The sequence below is a fragment of the Manacus vitellinus genome, unplaced genomic scaffold (assembly GCF_001715985.3).
Source record: "Manacus vitellinus isolate BGI_N305 unplaced genomic scaffold, ASM171598v3 scaffold_3_pilon, whole genome shotgun sequence".
Lineage (NCBI taxonomy): Eukaryota > Metazoa > Chordata > Aves > Passeriformes > Pipridae > Manacus > Manacus vitellinus.
This window is the reverse complement of record NW_021940535.1, coordinates 42,317,756-42,338,851: the sequence shown is the minus strand read 5'-3', so window position 1 is coordinate 42,338,851 and position 21,096 is coordinate 42,317,756. Positions and strand designations below refer to the sequence as shown.

Genomic DNA, 21,096 nt, shown 5'->3' with positions numbered 1-21,096 from the left:
TTGCATTCTTTTCTCTGTTGTCCATTCTTCCAGAGATGATCTTACTGTTCTGAGTCACTTTTGATCATACACATGCTAATACAATGTCCTGTGTTTCTTAAAGGTGTGCTAGCATGCAGTGGGCTTTCGTTTGTGTGTTTTACATAGCCAGGTGTATTTTCTCTACATTTATGTGATGGTTAAGGACACAACCTGCTGCATTCATCTGCCATCTGCTAGACCACGTTGTGCATTTTTAGTGCTGTGGTACAGCCTCTGCCCCTCTCCTGGTGTGGCTGCATGCCAGAGCCCCAATGGCATGGGGCAGTGGTAGGAGGAAAACAGGCTAATTGTGACTTGTCATGATTTAATGTGCAAATTCTTAGAAATGTGCCATTTTAAAGCTAAAGAAATAAGAAAGCAGAGAACAATATTTGATAACATGGAAAATATGTCTGTGAGGAAGTACATAAGTTGTTTGGCGATGAGTAGCTAGAAGAATAACTGAAAACAGTTGGGTTTGTATGTGAAGTAGTTATAAATATCTGGAACTGTGTGAAGCTAACAATGATTTATTTTCCCTCTAAGAGCAATGGCAATCTAGTTATTTAACCAAGAGTTCTGAACATAGAGAAATTAATTTTAGAAGTTGATGTTTTTAAGCATAAACGTATTTTGAGGTAGAGAAATGCTAATTATCTAAACTATGTCATCTTAAGCTTTCTTGTAATTCTGAAAGGGAGAGCAATGAACATGAGATACCTGGCATTTGTAGGTGAATGCTGTATAATTCATGTAATATTTGCAAATATTGAAGCATTTGATAGAAATTTAAGTGTCTTGAAAGTTCCAAGTTAATGTGACCACCAACTCTTCAATATGGTTTAAAAATCAGCATAGAAATCTTAAAAATTGAAGGCAATCTTAGTCTAGAGATTTGTGTCCTGTAGGGTGTCATGAGGATTCCTGTCAGCTTTGGTTTTATTTAACATCTTTAAATCTAGGAGAAGCAGTACTGTAAATAGTTTGTTAATTAAGTTTTCAGATGTTGATAGACTGGGAAAATAGAATAACACAAATGAAGATGTTGTACACACACTGAATGCAGTTTGATTCAGCCTGAATAAATAGAAGCTAATGTATAAGAACAGTGATCTAAACTGAACAAATACTTTTGTTACTGAGACAAAGATGCTGAAGTGAAACTATAGAAAAAGTTTTAGGATTTTTATGGATGTTATGGGTTGATACCATGACAATAAAATACACAAGTGTGATTACTGTTGGTTATGTATTAGTGTCAAAGTTCAAAAACAGACAGGGAGGATTCAAACAGCACTGAGGGTATTTCATAAGAGAAATACCCTGTTCTGGGTGCCTTCTGAACAAGTTAAGACTAGAATATTTACAAAAATGAACAGCAACAGAGAATTAAGAGAGGCAAAGGTGAAATTATGTGCTGTGTAACACCTTTTAGGGGAGAATTGAGATGTTGTCTGTGACATATGAAAGGAAAAGATAGTTTTGTAGGAGAAGGGGGGGCAACTAATGACAGGAGGATAAACTTGGGGGAAATAATACAAATGCATAAACAAATTCTGAAGATTTTGACATTCTGAAATGCTGCAAATTATTTTATTAAATAATAATTACTTAAAAGTTGAGTGGATTCTAGGAGAGAGAAATATACTGCTCTGGGCCGTGGAGAGAGAATTGTTGGTGTGTGTGTTTGTGTGTGTGTATATTTATATATATAATATATATATTAAAAAGAAAATATATATACACACGTTTATCCCGTTCCTTTGCTGTCACATCCAAGAGTATGTTTCTGAAAAGATCTGCAACTGGCAGTAGCTTTGTAGTGCTTCTGTTTCGTGTCCCTCCCAGCTGCCTGTAGCATGCCCAAATTTGCTTCTGCAGGACAGATGGTTCCGTTGTCCCAGGGGAAGTTCTTCACCTCTTGGAACTGCTTAAGTTTTTAATATTTTCTTCTTTTCTAATTCAAGATGCCTACATTTGATTTGCACTGTTTTGTTAATCTTTTAGAGAAGTGCTGGTTTATGTTAGCTGCTGCTAGGGTTTAATGCAGTTTGTAGATAAGTTCACAGTCAGCTGGTTTTTGTCTCCAACTGTTTTTCTTCTGTCCATAGTCCAGTTTACAACAGCCTCAGTGGTCTTTGGAAGTTATCATTAGTTTTTCTCTAGAGGTTTTCAAATATGAAAGTTGAACTGATTAGGGGATTTGAGCTTTTGAAGGTCATAAGGGATGTTTGGCTCTTGGTGTGTCCAACTGAGTGGAACAAGGAACTGAACTGAACCTACTGAAATTGGAACCAGAGCTCCAGGAGCTGTGCTGGAGTGTGAAACTCAAGTCTAATCTAAATATTTTTTAAGAGAGATTTCAGTTAAATGTAGACAAAACCTTAACTTACAGTTTCAAGCGCTTCAAGCTGAAAGAAGCAGTCCTGCTTTCCTCAGCCCCAGGATGACCCTGATTCATCCTTTCTCTTGGGCTCTAGATGAGGATTTGAGTGGAACAATGAGCTGGATTGGCAATAGAGGCAGTAAAGCTCTTCAGTTTCTGTCTCCCATCCCCAGGCTGGTTTCTTGATGCTGAGGTAGGATCTATGTGTGTCTTGTGTATACAGTGCACCCAGGTGTACATACATATCTGTGGGCTCACTTTTAGGAGCTCTATCTAACCTGAGCAGCTTTTTTTGTTAAAAGCTACTCTTTCCCATAGGGTTTTTTGGTTTTACAGCATCATTATTTTCCCAGAGTCATCTCTAGGGTGTGGAGAGAAAAAAAAGTCCTGTCCTGGTCTACTCATCAGTTGTGGGCCTGTTGGTCTGAGGTGGCCAGAAATGACTGTGAGATCTTTTTTTTTCATTTCTGTGCCTTAAATCCAGTGTGTGCCAAATTGTGCAAGCTGCAATGGCACTGAGGAGCTGAAACATCAGTAGAAATCTTCAGAGTAAAATTAGCTTGACTATGCTATATAAATATAAGTATGTATTTTTCTAGTCATGCCCTCCAAGCTGATATCCAAGAGGAAATTGGTATGAGAAGGTATATATTAGCTCTGTTCTGGGAGATCACCATCTATTGTGCTGAATGCCTGCACACAGGATGACATATTCAGCTTTATGGATGAAATTTGCCAGATCCTCAAATGCTTTTACTTGTGAGCGTATTTGAAAATCAGAGAAGGTGATGACCCTTTTAAAATAAAAATGGAATTGCTGGCAGGAAAGGAAGGTACAACTCTGTATTCTTAACATTTAAAGATGGTTATAAAATGCGTATTGGCTGTTTTTATAATTTATAGTGAAACTGCTGTTGCTTTTAATAAAATGAGACTTCCAGTCAGAATTTCATGATTATGAATGTGAGCATTTTGTTATACAGCTTGGATATATCCTACAAATAACCGTTTTCTAGCAAAACTCTGGCTACATACATAACTTAATGGGATTCTCTGTCACATATAATTCTTTCTGAAGTTGACTTGTGGTTGAATATTTCAAGTCCTTGAATGTGACTCAAGAACTGAGTTAGTGGTAACTTTCATGATTTTTAATTTAATTTTTCCTTATTTCTTAGACTTTTAAAACTTCCTGTAATTCATTATTAGATTTACCGTTTCAAGTGCTTATTTAAAAGGCACCTTAGCTGCAGAAGCAAATCAATATTTACAGTGCATTAGTGCCACAGAGAATTTGAAGTCTTGTGATTAGAGTTCATTGCTGTTTTATCCACTCTTCAAAGAAACCACAGACTTCAAACGGTATCAACCATCATCCTGGAATCAGTGACATTGCATCGGTCCCATGCGTACTTCATCTTGTGGTTTAATTATTAACTTCCTTTTCTTTGATTTTCCTTTTAATATTTCAAAGTATATCATCTTCAAATCTATAAATTCAAGTAAAACAGAGGATTGTAACCAACAATATATTGGTTTTTTAAAAAAATAATCTGTTCAATATATTATTTTAAGTTGTTGTTTTAATGGAGAGTATCAAAATCAAATTAGAATGGTCTCTCAGAACAAAATTGAAGAGAAGAATATAGGAGATTTTATTTACAAGTTATGGTTAATATAGTGTGAACAGGATTTAATTCTTGTATTAAACCTGGAGCAATACTGGCCATTGCCAAGCAGCATGCATTAGATCTAGCTCCATGTGCTTGTCCCATTCCAGTATTAAAAAAAATATTACCATGTTTAAATTTCTAGTTTAACTGGGAAATACATTGATCTGACACACCCAAATTATTGTCTTTTATAATTTACTTTATTGTGAAATTTGCTTAGTAATGCAAATTACTTTTCCTTGTGTATGGAACCATTTTCATAAGAAGAGATTAGAATAAATCATGTTGCATCTTTATATTGACAGACCACCTTTTTTTTTTTAAGGTTTGGAGAAGTGTTCAGTGAATGTCTGAAAATATCTCAATAACTGATGTTATTAAAATGAAACTGGTTATATTAAAGGTGGCTCATCTGTGAGTAGATATTGTAAAGAAGCTTCTCATGTTAATGTTTTCTCTGAAGCGTATTAATATTTCTGAATTCTGCTGCATAATTGACTACCTGTATTTTGAAAAGTCTGTACTTCTTAGCATTGGGCAAACTGTCAGATTTTCACTACAAAGTGAAAGCCAAGGCAGTGATAAGGGCTTGTTCCTCTCCAGAAATGCTGGTTTGAGTTCCAGTTTCATCCTTTCTTTCTTTGTTGGCAATTTGGCTTCTCTTCTTACAGAAGTTCACCCAACTGAACTTTTGTTTTGTCAAGCAATTTGGAGAAGAAGTGTAAAAATACAAGAACATTTTGCTATCACCGTGCTTATATATAGATGTACAAGCATAAGGAGCAAGTGAACTCATGTTTGAAAATTGTAATTCTCTGTTGTGGGGTGGGTAGCTAAGGCAAACAGGATAATATGCATGGGGTGCTGCTTGGAACAAATATAGATTGGTATTTTTCTTAAGTGGCACTGCACACCACAGAGCCACTTTCTGGCTCAAGCTGATCTAATAAACGAGAGTGTATGTTCAGGGCTGCCCCAGGAGCACAGGCACTGCTGTGAAGGGGTCATTTCATCCTGTGTGGTGAGGCACTGGCTGGGGCTGCAGCTGAGCCACCTTTGTTCAGAGGTCTCTTGTGATTTGATAGTGTGCTGTTGGTGTGTTTGCTGTAGAGGGGGAGAGGAGATGCTTTGCCTTCACCTGCTTCATGAAACTTGAAGTAGTTGAAGACAAGGCAATCAAAGAAAAACCCTCTATAAGAGTTTATGAGTATATATTGAGCAATCAAATTCCAAGTAGACTTAACTGAGACCATTAGTACTTTCCTGCATAATTAGTGATCTTTCATGGAATATTCTTGTAGTTAATTCTAGTTCTGTTTTACACTTTTATATATGTGTATATAGTAGGTATGTGTATAAATATGTATATATGTATTCATAAGAGAAAGCATTTTATTTCCTGGAAATTATTGCTGTTATGAAAGTAAAAAGAAGAAATTGAGAGGAAAGAGAAGTAGTACAACAGTTGTGGAGAAAAGGACATGAATTCTTTGTTATTGTTTACCATAATGAACATGAAATAGAATGTTTTGGTGTTTGGTTGTGTACAGTTATGCATATCTCAACAGCAGGAGTCCTAGCTGATTAAAAAGCCCCACATTTTCACTGTGTGGCATGACTTACTGTATTTCTCTGTGTTGTTATAATGCCATGCAAAATAAGATGATTATTAATATTATATGTGGCGTTAACATAAAGATATTGTTGATTGTCCACTCATTTAACAAACAACTCTGGTCATTGTGTTTTCCTGCTGGTATTGTGAGACATGCAGTTTCCTTGGGAACTGTTTCATCCTAGCATTAAAACATAGTCCTGGGTTTTATTCTCAGCTGTTGCCTAGTGTGACTTTCCCAGTGACTCTGCTGCTTATGTGCCATTGCTTTCACCTTTTTCTTTTCCACTTTGCATTCAAGGTTCCCAGTGCAACAATAAAGAGAAATAAAACTGATAAATCACAGCCCCTCTGTTCTGATGCTGAGTGGGAGAGTACTAGGAGGTCACAAATTCAGGCAATGAAACTTCTGTTTGGGCAAGGAGAGGATAGATGTGTGGATATCTGTTGTAGGATAATAAATGAAATTGAAAAAAATTAAGTTGTATTTCAAGAAAAACTAACTTTAATGTGCTATCAAAGTTTCCAGAATGGATGTGACCTCTACGTATATTAAGCAAACCTTATCTCTTTCCAATCAGTCTACCTGCCTGCTGCATCATTTATTACTAATGAAATATTTTTCTTCTGTCACTCATGCCAGCTGGAAGGCTGAGGGAATCAGGGTAAATCAGCACTGATCTTGTTTCAGCTGTCAGGAAGAGGCAAAGGAAGAATGCAGAATAGAAAACAGTCTCTTCCATAAGTTTGGAGAAAGAAATTGAGAGTATATTTTAGAGGGCGAGGTGGCTGCCTTTTGCTGGCCGGCAGCTTCTTCACGGGGTGCTGTGCCAGCACTGCCCAGGCTGCAGCCTTGGCAGTGGCGTGGGGGTCACATTGTCCTAGTCCACCCCTTACTTTGTCACCAGGCTTTGGCTACTTGCTCTTTAAAATACGTGTGTGTCACCTTAGCCTCTTAGTTGTTCAAGCTTATGTTGTATTTTTTATTTTACACAACAATCAGCAGATAGGCGTGATGCTGTGTTCTCACTCAGAAAGCCACCAAGCTGTGCTAGGTTCAGAGTTTGATTTTCCCTTCATTTTCTCCTTGTGTGGCCAAGCAGCAAGGCTGTGGTTTTGAGGAAACAGACCTTGTCCTTGAGGAGCTATGCTGAGGTCAATAACTCCTTACTCTGTGAAACCACATTTGGTCAAAACCACCCATCCAGTGCTTGAAAAAATATTTTTCTTTTGTCAAAAACATTTTAAATCTAGTCAGTGTTTATTTACTGTCTGTTTTATTCTTCAGATATGCCTCTTCATGTCCGACGCAGTAGTGACCCTGCACTGATCGGCCTCTCAACCTCTGTAAGTGACACAAATTTTTCTTCAGAAGAACCTTCACGGAAAAACCCTACAAGGTGGTCCACAACAGCAGGCTTCCTCAAGCAGAACACCCCTGGCGTGCCCAGTGCGCATGAAAGAAAGGTATATTTCTTTCTCCTTCTTTATGAAATAAATGAAAAATACGCATGAATCTCGAGTTGTTTCCCGCTTCTCTCACCTGCTCCTTGTTTAAAATTGTGTTTTCTGACCTTGTCCTCCAAATCCTGTCATCAGCAGAGAAGTGTTTGTCCTGCCCTTCAGATACTCTTGGTGATCCACACAGCAGGGACTCTAAAAACTTGATTTTTGCTATTAGCTGTTGTTGAAGCTCAGATTACTCATTACTTTGCAAAGCAGGGCCTAGATGCTGTCATGCATTTGGGTGGTGCTTTTAATTTTTTTTAAAAAGCTAATAGGCCTTGTCTATAATGATTTTTACTGATCTCTGTAGAAGTCCTAATGTCAGTAAAAAATCTGAATGCCCACAGCTGGTCTGTTTTGTCTTTCTGGCACAACTTTGCTAGTTTTTACTTTCTGAGGCTCTAGTCAAGTAATGCAAAACACAAATTGCAAATGATTTCTCTCCTTGATAACATTCTTAGAACTAAACTAGTGAAATGTAGAATGAGTATTTTTTCCATCATTTTTTCAATGTGATTTCAGTATCTCTATGAATTGCATTACTCACTAGAGAAGTCAGCAGGAAGCTCTCTTCTCAGTGCATTATTAAAAAAAATAAATTGGAAGAAATATACCCTTTTGTACAGATCCCACCATTGCCCATATTTGTGATGACAACTTGCAGACAAACTCAAAAGGAAAAAAACCAATATATTTTCTAATAGAAATGAGTAATTTAAAAAGAATATTACAGTTATGGTTGCCATTCTGACTACACAGCACAAAGTCATCTTGGCAAATATGCAGCTTATTTTAGCTTTTATTTTTTTTACCTTAATTTTTATTATTTTTGTGTAGTATAAATGCAAACTAAGACTCAGCAGTCGGGACTACCACACCCAAATAAAGAAGTCCTTATATGCTGCTAATGAACTGAGCTATTTTTGATGGGTTTTTGGTCATTTCAAAAACATCTATAAAAGCACAGTGCTCATAGGCATTGAGGTGCCCCTTCATGCAGAGGTGTCAGTTTAACATGGTATTTTTAGGTTCCTGCTGGAGCACGATTTCAGGCAGTTAATGGTATATTTTCTGTCACTTGTACTGGTGTGGCACAGAAGTGTATGTTGTTTTGAAAAAATGTCTTTTATACTATTCTGATTCCGAGAAGAAAAATTATAATCTAATCCATTTTAAGTATTAACATTTTCAGTTAATTTTTCTGAAATCATAATGAGATGACATTTCATTACTCCACAAGCATAGATATGAAGGGCCATACATAGCATAATCAGATTTCTCTGAGTGTCTGAAGTTAGCAGAAACTGGCGAGAACTGAACAGCAGCTCATCTTTCACACTAGTTTTCTTGCATCATTAGTTGTTCAGCATGTACTTACTCTTGATTTTTGTGAAAATATTTCATATCTACTGGAGTACAGTGACCAAACTGGAAAGGAATGCGTGTGATCTCATATAGTGATGGGAAGCAAGGCACAAGAGAACATTAAATCAAGATTGGAAAAAATTAAAGTTATATTAGTTAGCACAATAGATACTGATAATTTCTTCTACCTTTTTTGCATACTCTTTATATTGATCCTTTGAATAGAGCAGATGACTGCACAATTTTTAGTAGGTAAGATGCAGTAAACATCTGGAATTAAATAGTAATTGCTGTGCAATGTGTGTTATGAATTAATCTCGAGTTCATTCGAGCTAGACTGTTTTTTTCTGTTTTCAGTGTCTTGGTTGCTTCATGTGAGTCAAGGTTTTGTAGTCAATCCTATTTCTCTTAGAATGGATATTAAAAATTCTACTTTCTATTTAATTTCTATTATTATTTTAAAAGGTGTATTTTTTAAGTTCCTGTCACCAATCACTTACCAAAGTACTAACACTGAGTTTTTACAAATGCATTTGTGTTATTTGGGCTATAGAAAGTCCTCAGTACTTTTCTTATGCTAGGTTGTTTTCTTCAGCTACTCGTATAACAAAGAGATGGCTGTGCTTTGTTCCAGACTGTTTCATTGATTATAGATGACAGACATTTTGAGAAAAGCAATGAGAACAATCTTAATTTTCTGCTCAGTGCATTGGGTTTGAGCACCCATATATCTTTTGTGGGCGGTTGGCACTATGTAATGTTTTCACTGCAATTCTCTCTCTTGACAGCACAAGAACATATGTTCTTGGGCTGAGATTTGCAGCACAGTTGTAGATTAGCAACTTTGCCCCAGCAGTATCTTGCAGAAACAAGAAACGGGTTTCTGGGAGAGTTGCCAAAAGCTTCATCCACCTACTGACTCTTAAGAAGTGACATTACTTTCAGCCCGTCACCTCTAAAGAGAAGTAATTGACAGGTAGAAACCCTGTCCAATTTTTGGAGGAATTAGCAGAGGGGAAACGGCATGTACCTAGCAGAAGGGATTTATTTCTCGGGGACAAGCGAGAGAAGACTTCTTATTGGTGTTTGTTTCATTTTGGGTATGAAGAATTTGGAATGGCAGGAAAATGGGCAGATACCCAAGCTGAGATGAAATGAAGGGGTGGGAGTGCTGCCATGCACGAAAGTCTGTGAGGAGCCAGGACATATGCCAATAGTTCTGGGCAACAGAGAGGGAAAAGGGGAAGAGGGAAAATATGGGCTGTTTGAAGGATCCTACTGGAGAAACTATAGTGTTGCCTGTAGTTACTAGGATAGATGGAGGCAGTAGGGTCTGCTTTGTCCCTAGGGAAAGAAGGGAAGGAGCAGAGACGGAGTTTGCTTTGAAGGGGCCTGAGTTGGTCCTGCGAAGATTTGGTTGTTTGTTGAACTTGAGATGCATTTCTGCTACACTAAGTAGAATATTTTGATATGAAATCCTTGCCCTAAACTGGATGTGCATTCTCATCCATTTCTTAGCTAATCTCATTGTAAGGAAACATCTTATTTATTATCAGATATCATAATATGCTGTGTGTTTCCTTAGAGAATTGGAATCTTGCTTAATTTCTAGTTTCTGTATTGTTTACCTGGAAGAGCAACTGGAAACCAGGTGTTTTCAGTCCCAAAGTACTTATTTATTTGCAGAATTATTTATTATTTAGAAGTTATTGTAGTGTTGGTAACTATAATCTGCTAAGTAATTCCTGACCTCATCCTTCCCATGAGTGATTTCAACCAAATGATTAGGTTTCCTCATCTGTGAAAGTATTCACAAAATTGACTAATGATTATCTTCAGCTTTAGTAGGTAAATTCACTTCTTGGGATTTTTTTTTTTTTAAACTGAATATTAAAATCACTTTCAGATATTTTTTTTGTGTACGTGTGAAACATATCTGTATTATCTAGTGACTCATGAAGTGACTTAATCCTGTCTCTTGCTTCCTTGAGCCATTCTAATAAAACAAGAAGAAATCTCTTAGTAGAAATCTCTTCTCAGAGACCTGGAGTAATACCTGATTTGCAAGCTGTGATTTTGTTTGAATTGTGTTGAACTGTACAGGTGAACAGATTGTACACAGCTCAAGCATATCATGTGTGCTTTCTTCCACTGCAGTGAAATCTTTTTTGATATTATTGTTTTCTGAATAACTGTTAGTTTGAATCACATTCTTAATAATTCAGTACCAAACCCTATTGGCTTAACTAGTTATCCTGAATAGATATGAGCTGCATTAATGAAAATCATGTTTCTTTTCCCTTAGATGTTTGTGTTATGGTATTGGAAGAATGTAAATGCAACAACCAGATATGTTGCATCTTATAACGACTGTGAATTAATTATCCCATATATTTTCAGTGTGGTTTCTTAAATTTGCATCTCCATTTGTGGTGAGGAATGGCTTATAATTTCAAATTAGTTACCTGCTTTGATCCTGCTTCTCTGGAAGATCTAAGGCTTATCAAGTTAACCTGCCTTGCTTAATGCAGAGATACACCATGGCTAACCAGCTTAGGAAAACCTTCCCACTGTGACTTTTCTGATTTTTATATTGTTCCATCAGAGATCACAACATTGGTACTGCAGAAAGAAGTGAAAATGTATGTTAAGAAGGAGAGCTCAAGAGAGAGAAAAATGTTTGTGCCTGTGCCTCTCACTCTTGGGTTCACCCACCTGGAGCAAAGCAAATGACACACAACACGCTCTGTGGGGTGGATCGGCAGCAGCAAACACATAACTGAGTGAACTTGGCACGTCGTTTTGTAATTGCTTTTTTCCTTTGCTTTTTGTCTTTGCCATTTAGTCAGCAGCCAAATTTTTTGCTTATTTGTTGTTAAATGGGTTTGTCCATATGTGTATTTCTAGGTGGGAAATCACGATGCCTTGTAGGAATAATAATTGTTTTTAGGATATGCTTTCTTCCTACTTTGAAATCTAATCTTTTTGGGCTCTGTAAACTGCAGAGAAAGAATTTGAAACTTAATGTGAGTGATCTAAGTCTCATCTACTGTAAAATACCTTACGTGTAAAGCATTGTGTTTTCCACATTTCCTCTTCCAGGTATTTTTGCTGTTCCCGTGGGCTGAGAATGAGTAGTACAAATTTTCAGATTGTTGGGTTGCAGGGTTTTATATTTATGTGAAAGATGCAATGCTTTCTAATCCTCTTTGTAAACAGAATAAAAAAAGTATTTTATGAAATATGTCTAGATAGGGAAAATGATGAACGTATTTTTTGAAAAGCTTCAACAATAATGGTATGTCAGTGTCAAAATCAGATTTAAAGTGAAAATTAGATTCATTTAGCTTTGAGTCTTTTAAAACACAGCTTAGTGAAGTTTGCTTTGTCACTGTCACTGAAGACATGGTATTTTAATAGATTTTAAGTATAATTCAAAGGATTGAAGAGCCCTGTATTCGAACTGTGTGTGCTAGTGTCATTTTATAGTCAGGAAGTCTGAATTGCAGAGTGTAAATCTATTAAATTGACTAGGGAAGACTGTGGACTAATAGACTGGGCATCATCCTGGGAACAAAGGACATTAAGTGTTGCTGATGCTTCTTGGGAACTTCATCCTCTGGTACTCCTGGTACTCTTTATACTCCTGCAGAAGGGAGGTACTGTGTGCTGGGTGAACAGTGTTGGTAAGGCGCTGTAATTCAACAGAATCTGCTAAGGAGAAGTACAGGATATCTGCAAAGAACCTGACATCTTTGTCACGATAGGTTTTAAACTCCCATATGATGAATACAGCTTTCTGCTTTTAAAATAAAAATGCAATGTTTGAAACAGTTCTGAAAAAATCAATAGCCACGAATATTTCTTTATCCAGGTTTATTTGAGCAGGGATTTTCTCTTTTAGTAAGACAGTTGTGATTTTTGTCATTCCAGATGTGATTTCACATAGACTGAGAGGAAGGAGAATGAAGAGTGGGTTATCCACTGATGATGAAATAGGGTGTTTTAATGTGGAAAATGTTGTTATAGGAGAGAGAATCATGGAAATTCAGTTTTCTTTCTTTGTGATAGTAACTCATTGCTGGCAGCTTGTCATGTGATGATGAAATAATTTAGAGGAATCATACCCAAAGAGAGTGCAATATAAAATAAACATAGTATGTGTTATTTTTGTCCTGGGTAGTGTGTAAAATTCATGACTTTCACAGAATCACAGAACAACCGAGGTTGGAAGGTACCTCTGGAGACTGTCTAGTCCAGCTTTTCTGGTCAAAACAGGGGCAACCAGATCAGGTTACTCAGGTCTGTGTCCAGTCAGGTTTTCAGTATAGACATCTCCAAGGATGGAGCCTGCATCACCTCTTTGAGCAACTTTTTCCAGTGTTAAATCACTCTTAGAGTAAAAAAGTTTTTTCTTATGTTTTAATAAAATAACTTCTATTTCTTTAAGTGCCCATTGCATCTAGTGCTTTCACTGTATACCTTGAAGAGTCATCTGATTTCTTTAGCAGAGTATTTAATGCAATAAAAAATAAAATCTCTAGGAACGAAATAGAAATTCCTGCCTTTCAAAATGTGAAAACAAATACAGTATTTCTTATCATCACCAGCAAGTTGGGAATGGGAGACACAAAGTGAAAAATCCTTGCCTAGTGCACAGAGGCAACAGCCAATGTGCATCACTTGATGTGTGCTGCTCTGTTTGATGAGGAGTGTGCACATGGACAGGATTCAGCTGTTTGCATCCAAAAGTCAGTCATGACCAGATGTGTTAAACATGGAAAAACAACAGTAAAAACAACAAATCCGAAGTGAAGGTGTGATTTTCTCCATCTCCTTTGTTGTTTCACCTCTTTTTGCTCCAAGTCAGCTGTTCGTGGATGCCCATCTGTCAAATTTCCTTTCTGTCCCCCAAAAGAGACAGATTATTAGTGTAAGATCTGAGAACTGGTGAGGCTTTTTCCACTTCTGCTCTGAGGCTGAGCAAGTCTGTTGATCATTCTCAGTCTTTGTTCTTCATCCCATAGGAATAGTGTGTATTTTTAGTCCCAGTGCTGTGCTAGCCCATGTCTCTCTCTCTGTGATGGGTGAGCAGTGTCTGGGTGAGCAATGTCTGGTCCTTTTGTTTGGGGACACGGTGCTGCATCACGAGCTGGGAATGCCAAGGAGGGTCTGGATGAGTGAGTCTCTTACTCGTAATGAAGGAGTGGTGGAATGTGCACAAATTGTTTGTCTTTTCACTTCAGTAAATGTGGTGTACAGCACCTCTCTGAGAGACAATGAAAGCTATACTGAAAACAAAAAGCTCTCAAGTACATGGTATAGGATAATTGAAGACTGTTTCTCTGCCATTCCTCTAAGTGAATGTGTACTTTGTAAATTCCCACGTTTAAATCTTCGTCTCTATTGCTTTTAATTTTTTATGTTTTTTGCTGCTCTCCTTGGGTTTGAGGGTGAAAAACTCTTTTCTGAAAGAGTAGGCTGATAAAAGATTGAATAACTTTAAAAAAAAAGTAGGATGTTCAGATTTAGTGATTTTTTTTTTAAAGTTTAGAAGAACATATATTTTCCTTGGCAACAGTTGGATTGGGTTTTGACCTGCTTTCCTCTGTTTAGTTGTAACCTACAAACATGCAACCATGCAACCACTTGTGGTTCAAGAGTTTTTGCAGATTCAAATATTTGTGTCTTATTTTCTGATTATGAAGGTTATGTATTGGTGCAAAGCATGTTTGGATGTTGGCTGACTGTGTAGCTAGCAAGAAAAAGATCTTTAAAGTACAATTCAGGTTGTAGGCTGTGCTTCCCAACAGTGTTCTGACATGAACCTGTACGTTTTAAACAGTGAATATTTCAGCTTTTTTGATATATTTGTTGCATTTTTAAATTAACTTATCTCATCTTGCAATGAATACTAATCATATAAGCAAACAAAAAAGACAAGCAGGCAGTCTCAGAATAAAATTCACTCATATGTGGAACTATTCAGTGCAAAGGACAAGTATTGCTGGGGAGACAATGGTAAGCATTAATTAATGGGGAAAATCAGCTCCAGTAAAAACAAGATTTCAAGCTAGGAATGTCTAGTCACCTTCTGGGCTTAATTCTGTTGTGACTAACTTTGGGGCTGAAACTCTTAACAGGTCACTGAGCCTGATTTTGTTTCACAGCCTTGACAGAAAGGGGACGATCATTGTTTGCTACCACTCAGTTTTATTATCCCTTTATAAACGAGCTCTTCAGCTCCTGTACACAGAGGTTCAACTTAGGAGCATTGCCTGCTGAGCACATGGAGTAAAAGAAAAGTGGATAAAAATTAAAACCATAAGAAGGAGAAAGATGGGAAGCTGTTCAATGTGAGAAAGTCCCTTAAGACTGCGAGGAGCCGAAGGTGTCGATGCTGCTATAAACTCAGATGAAAGAGAAACACGCTGCTACAAGCCACCTGTCTGGTACCCCTTTGGGCTTTCCTCACAGACTGCAGGAGGGATTCTGGCCAAGGTCTGAAATGAATTGGCAAGCTGGATGAGGTGATGGATGCTTTGCTGGGAGCCTTGCAGAGACCCCTGTCCACGTTGTTCCGTCTGGAGAAGGGCGGTGGTTTGGGTGAGGGTGGGCAGTGGGGAGAAGGATGGGCTGGAAGTGTGAGAAGGCCCTGCTGCTTGCCGTGGGTTTGGGGCATTGCCTTCCTGCTTCTGACCTTAAATACCTGCACTTCTCAATGATCGTCAATTCGCTGAAGAAAGAGGGGAAAAACAGTTTGGTTACTCAGAGAAGAAAGAATGGTTACCTTATATCCCAGCCTCCTTTCTTCATTCCAGAATCACAGGTTCTGAACATACAAACAACCAGTTGCAGCATTTTAGAGGTATGGCCACCTGCAAGTATCTACCTAACACTTAAAAGGATAGTGCTGGTGGTATATAACATATTCTTCATTTCAAGATCCAGATATAAGGCCCTTGTGAGATTTCCTGTACCCCCTTGTTTCCTGTTTCTCTTAGCTACTCAAATATATTTAATATTGACATTCTATTTGTTAAATCCTATCTTCAGAGCATACTTTTAAATTAATTCATTACGACTTTTTTTCCCGTCTTGTAGTTTAATTTCGTGGCTCTCCCAAGGAATGAATGAAGGAGTGTCGACACTTAAAATGAACAAACTACTTTAAAAATGACATTTTATCAAAATCCAAATTGATGTACAATGTACACATTTGTGTACAAAAGCAAATCTCTCATGAAAATGGCAAGACTGTGCATAATTACATTATTGCATTTAAACAGATACCCATATAGGCTTTACACCATAGAGTATATACCTTATATAAGTGGACATACCTTAAAACTCTTTGGATGCCTTTAAAGTGGCACAGTATAAGAGAATATCTCACTTGAATGAAAAGGAATTGAAGAGGAAGATGATTTCTAAGTCTAATGTGTAGAGGAATCAGAACTGTAGCTTCATCTTAAGTTAACCAGTTAATTTATTTTACTTTAAAATGAAACCGTGGAAAGCTTTGTCTTTTTAGTTAAGCTTACAGATATAAAATCCAGATTCTGAATTATAATTACTGAATATAAACTGCTGTATGTTATTTAGGTTGTTTTGCATTATCTCTTGTGAGGTTTTATTTACCTTAATAAGTAAAGAGTGAATGGAAGAAGCTTGTTTTCTGAGAAATATCACTCTATACTGCTTGGAAACTTCTGGCTTTGCATGTGTACGTGCAGAGATCATGACATTTTTGATTTTTGTGTTGTAAACAAGAGAGATCAACATAATGTTTTGGATAGGCAGTCTCTTGTTTTTTAGTTTACTCTTAATTTAGCCCATATTCTTTGACACTAAATATTTACACATAACACTACATGCACAGAAAACTGTCTGTTCATCATGACCCCTAGTTATTACTCTGTTTTTAAGGTCAGGCTTTGCTTGTCAGTCAAAGGATAACATGGAATATATAAATTGGAATTGGACAACTCTGGAAATTTCTGAGCATAAGGCAATAGAACTTAAGCAGAACACTGGCTTTTCAACAACTTTTTTCCTTCTTGGCACCTAATGAGCTATTGTCCATGCATAATACATTAATTCCATTCATGGACCTATACAGAGGGTCATTTCTGAAGACAAGTCTTTCTGAAAATATCAGAATGATTATAGAGTGGTCATTCTTCTCATCTATTTTCATCGTAAATAGTGCATGCAAGTTCTGTATTAGACTCTTAGATTTATATCTTCTGCAAATCTGGTTTTGCCAGTTGCTGGAAATGACCCGTGTTCCGTGTCAGAGCTGATGGGAGGCATGAAGCTGTGACAATTCTTTAATGTGGGAATCCTCTTTTACATTGCTCCTTGGAGAATGGCCTAAGATCAAAGGTTCCTGGTACTGGGTGAATGTAACTGGTTCCTTCTATGTGCTAGATGGCTGTTCTGTATCTGAACTGTTGTAGCTTCTGGAGTCATCAGTTCTTCAGTATGCATCAAAAAAAAGAGCAAAGTTGGAAATTAAATTGGGAAATGATGAAATAAACTGAATCTACTGGGAGGAAAAGGAAGCTCCCCCGAGCAGTAGTGTCAGCATCTTAACATGTATGGATAGTTAAAAGGAGTGACTGGTACAATTAGTTTTGAGGTAAAACTGTTGACATTTGGTAGAAATTGTTAAAAGATGCCAATGAATAGAGAGAATAGTTCCAAATCTGACATCTATGCAAGTAGTTGGTTTTTAAATGGAATTTCTGTTCCTGCAATACATCTGTTGGGTTAATTAATTTCCCATATGTAATGTATTTGCCCTGTAAAATAGACATTATTTGTGCAGTCTTCTTTATCTTTTTTTGTTTTGGTTTTGTTTTTTTTTTTTTTATACAGGGGTCCAGTTGGTCTTATACCATATTTATTTGTCTAAAATCCAGTTAAAAAGCAACCACAAAACCTCAACTAAAAAAACCCCTGATTGCTACACTTTCAGACAGCATGGAAAATGGATATATATGTATTACTGCATTTATAAACAGATGTTTTCATCAGAGAGTTATTTACATAAACTGTGTGACTGTTTTGGTAATTGCAGCTTTTAACATCCTATCTGAGAGTGACACCAAACTGTTCAGGTTCTAACATGGATATAGTGGAGCATAAAAAAGAAAGAAGAGCAGCCTTTATAGTGAGCGATTCAACAACAAATCCACTTGTAGGCATGAATTTGCCCAAAGTCTCTCAAGTGAAATTATAATCTCAAAAGACTAAATGAAGTCTCACCTCTCATCAACAAATCCTATCTCCATCTGAGACCATGACAAAGAACTAAAGCCAAGCAAATGAGGAGCCTTTCCCAAAGTGTACAGTTTACAAGAAAAGACTGGATAGCAAAAAAAAAGGTCTGTGTCCAAAGTGGTCTCTCAGTGAAGATCCTAAATGAGACATGGGCTTTTTTCTGTAGAAATAATGAAAGTGAAAACTTGGTTTAAACTTTGGAATCTTCTTTCAGAGGATTACTTTGAAGGGGTCTTCAATCTATTTTACCCCTGTTGTAATGCTGTCTAGGTCGTGGGGTTTTTTTGTTTGTTTGTTTGTTTTGTTTTTGTTTTTGTTTTGGTTTTTTTGCATGAAAATTTGCCACACTTTACCTTAGCCATTCAGGAGGTCAAAACAAAGGGAAAACCCAACTTCTTCACTATTTGGTAAGTGGCCTATTAGCAAATGAGATAGCAGATATGGAACTGTCACCGTACCATGTGGAGGACGTTCTGGTTGGGTTCGTGGTGCTGGGACTCTGTAGGGGTACAGCTGTGGGTTAAAATCACAAGTGAGCTTATGCACTGGCAGCTAGTAATTGAAGTACACAGACCATGCTAATGCATCATTTCATCTACAAGCTGAAGAGTCTTTGATGAAGATCTTGTTATATATTGCAAATCATCTGAAATTAAAAGTATAGCAAAATTGCTTCATTTTTCCTGTCCCCTTTCACCCAACCCTCCAGCAAAGCCCCGCAGGGACACCGCGCTGAACTAAATCTCAAAGTGTTAGATTATGTGTCCTCATTAAAATTACTGCAAAATGCTGCTGTTAAGTGTAGTGGTGATATTATGACTTGGCAGTTTTAGTATTATATTGATCAATTTCCATTTCAAACGTGCTAAAGCTGACATGGCCTGTGGTCCCCAAAGATGTTTGGGAAAGAAATTTTTTTAAAAAAAATTAGAGCATTTAATTGTAATTGATGATGCGTGTCAGCCCTGGTCTCAGGAGGGCTTACAGCTGCAACTCCAGAAGAAATGAGAATTCCCTGTGTGACCCTGATGGCTTCTGTACCATGAAATCTCTTTTTTTTTATGGTATTGTAGCTAAAAGTGACACACACCTTTTCCAGTTGGATGTTGGGAGCATGTGTGCTAATGCTAGATTGTGCTGAAGACAAGTAAAGCTTTCTGGGTTAATATTTGCATATTTAAAAAAAAATCAGAAGCCAATATATATATATTAAATAGCAAGCAACACTGCAGCTGGTTTCAGTAAATCCCAATGTCTGAGCTGCAGCATTATTTTTCACCTCCACCTCTACAGTTGATCACCACTGCTATCTTTGAATTAGATCTGGTTGTAGCAGTAATGGAAACCCCTGCATAGGTGGGGTTACAGGTATCCAGGAGCACCCTGAGGCTTTGTTGTGTAGCTGCCTGTGAGAAGGACTGTGTGTGTCAGTGTTGAAAATGCTGCTCTCTTGCTGCTCCTGGTCTAGTTTGGTGCTTGTCTCAGTGCTGTCACCCCTGGGGTACAGGGGGTAGCTGCATGCCAAAAAGCAGTGACAAAGAAAGGAGTGGAGGACTGGTCTGTGGCGAGTTGGTCTTCTAATGTTTTGCTGTTTGGCCAACACCAACATGACTCTGTGTGTGATTGCAGCACTGGTATTTTATTTCGATCTGATAATAGTGCTATTTTGAGCCTCTGAACATTGCTGAGAAACACAAGAAATTACAGAAACCACATCCCTCTACCATTCCAGCATTTATTTCTGCTGTCAGAAAAATTGCTGAGTGACTTGGTTGCCTATTTTATAAAATGAGCTGTTATAGGTCTTAGCAGGAGAAAGGCAATCTTCTACTGAAGTGGGCTACAAGCAGAAATATTTTGGTAAGTGGGATGAATATACTCTTCTAGTCAGCACAGATAATATTAGGAGTAAACTCTTGGCAGAATTTTTGACATTAGTGTAGATGCACCAAACAGAGGCTCTCTTAACTTAGATAATTTCACTTTGTGTACTGTGACACTTGAGACTTTTTACAACACAAAGTTCCAGTATAAACTCTGTGCAATAAGACTTCAGGCATGATTCCCAGACCTGCTGATTGAATGATTGAAGAACAACAACACCCCTAGATGAACTTTTTTCCTTCTCTCTTGCTCTTGCAAAACACCCCTGTGCATGGGTAATGGATGCTGTATGGAGAGAGATCTTTGTGTTTTAAAAATAAAAACGTCTTTCAAAAAGGTTTCTATTGAACACTGAATCTATTGAACATGAATCAATAAAAAATAGAATTATCTATAAAGTGTAGAAATACAGAAAACATCTTGTTACATAGGAAGAAATTTTTGTTCATTCAGAGGAGGTGATGGTCTGTCAGACAGTTATTGTTAGATGACAATAATATGTGCACCAACTGTATGGGTGGTTTTGTGCATAAAATGATTTTTTTGTTATTTCTTTGTCAGACTTTGATTTTGTTGTTATACCTGCCCACCACTTTGAACAAGAGAAATTGTTGTTTTGGCTTACAGGAACTGTGCCACCCCTGTCACCTGAAGAAAAGAATTGGTTAAGAGAAGCAACAGGAAAAAAATCAATTTGTACACAACATTCCCTGGCTTTTATGGATTTGCTGAGGGCAGCTGTACAAAGCTGACTTCCACTGTCCCTTTATAAGCAAGACACTGAGCAAGTTTCTAGTTTTGCTGTGTGGTTAACCAACACAGGAAAACTGGATTGTTTTTAGTTGCTGAAAGACACAAAGTTTTTACTTCATTCGTGGCAGGGGAAACTAATTTATGATGGTGCTTTGTTAGGCTGATTACTTGTGCAAACATATTTTTACAAGGGTATCTTGTACCGGTTGAATTTAAGCTTTAATGTCTTGAAATGGAAGACTTCTTTTATACTACAAAGTATTTCAAGAAAAGAGGTTGTCATCAGTTAAGAAAGCTTAAGTTTGATATGTGTGGGAAAAGACTGCTCTTGCACAGGAAGCTTTTGTAAAATGCTGTGTTTCACAGTTAGACTGAGACCTGAATTTCCTAGCAAAGCATGTCATACATTTAATATAGTTGTGAAGGACAATTGTAAGGGAATTGATGCTGCATCTAGAATATTGGACTAATATTGTGCCAGGGCAAAGAAATATCAGTATGGCAAACAGGGAAAGGAAATACTCATGCTGATGGGATAATATATTGATGTAAGAAAGGGCCAAAAATCTGCTGTGTGCTATAAATAAAGAAAATAATAGATTTTA

The 21,096-nt window shown here is 37.3% G+C and overlaps 1 protein-coding gene across 13 annotated transcripts in view; it reads left to right on the top strand.

Moving 5' to 3' along the window:
• Positions 1 to 21,096, top strand: part of PARD3 (par-3 family cell polarity regulator) — a 432,225-nt gene that overhangs the window by 155,709 nt on the left and 255,420 nt on the right. For all 13 annotated transcript variants that reach the window (XM_029961730.1, XM_029961733.1, XM_029961729.1 and 10 more), the window contains one exon: positions 6,984 to 7,162. In XM_029961730.1, coding sequence (XP_029817590.1) covers positions 6,986 to 7,162 — 177 coding nt within the window. In that variant the 5' untranslated portion in view covers positions 6,984 to 6,985. The remainder of the gene's footprint in view (positions 1 to 6,983; positions 7,163 to 21,096) is intronic.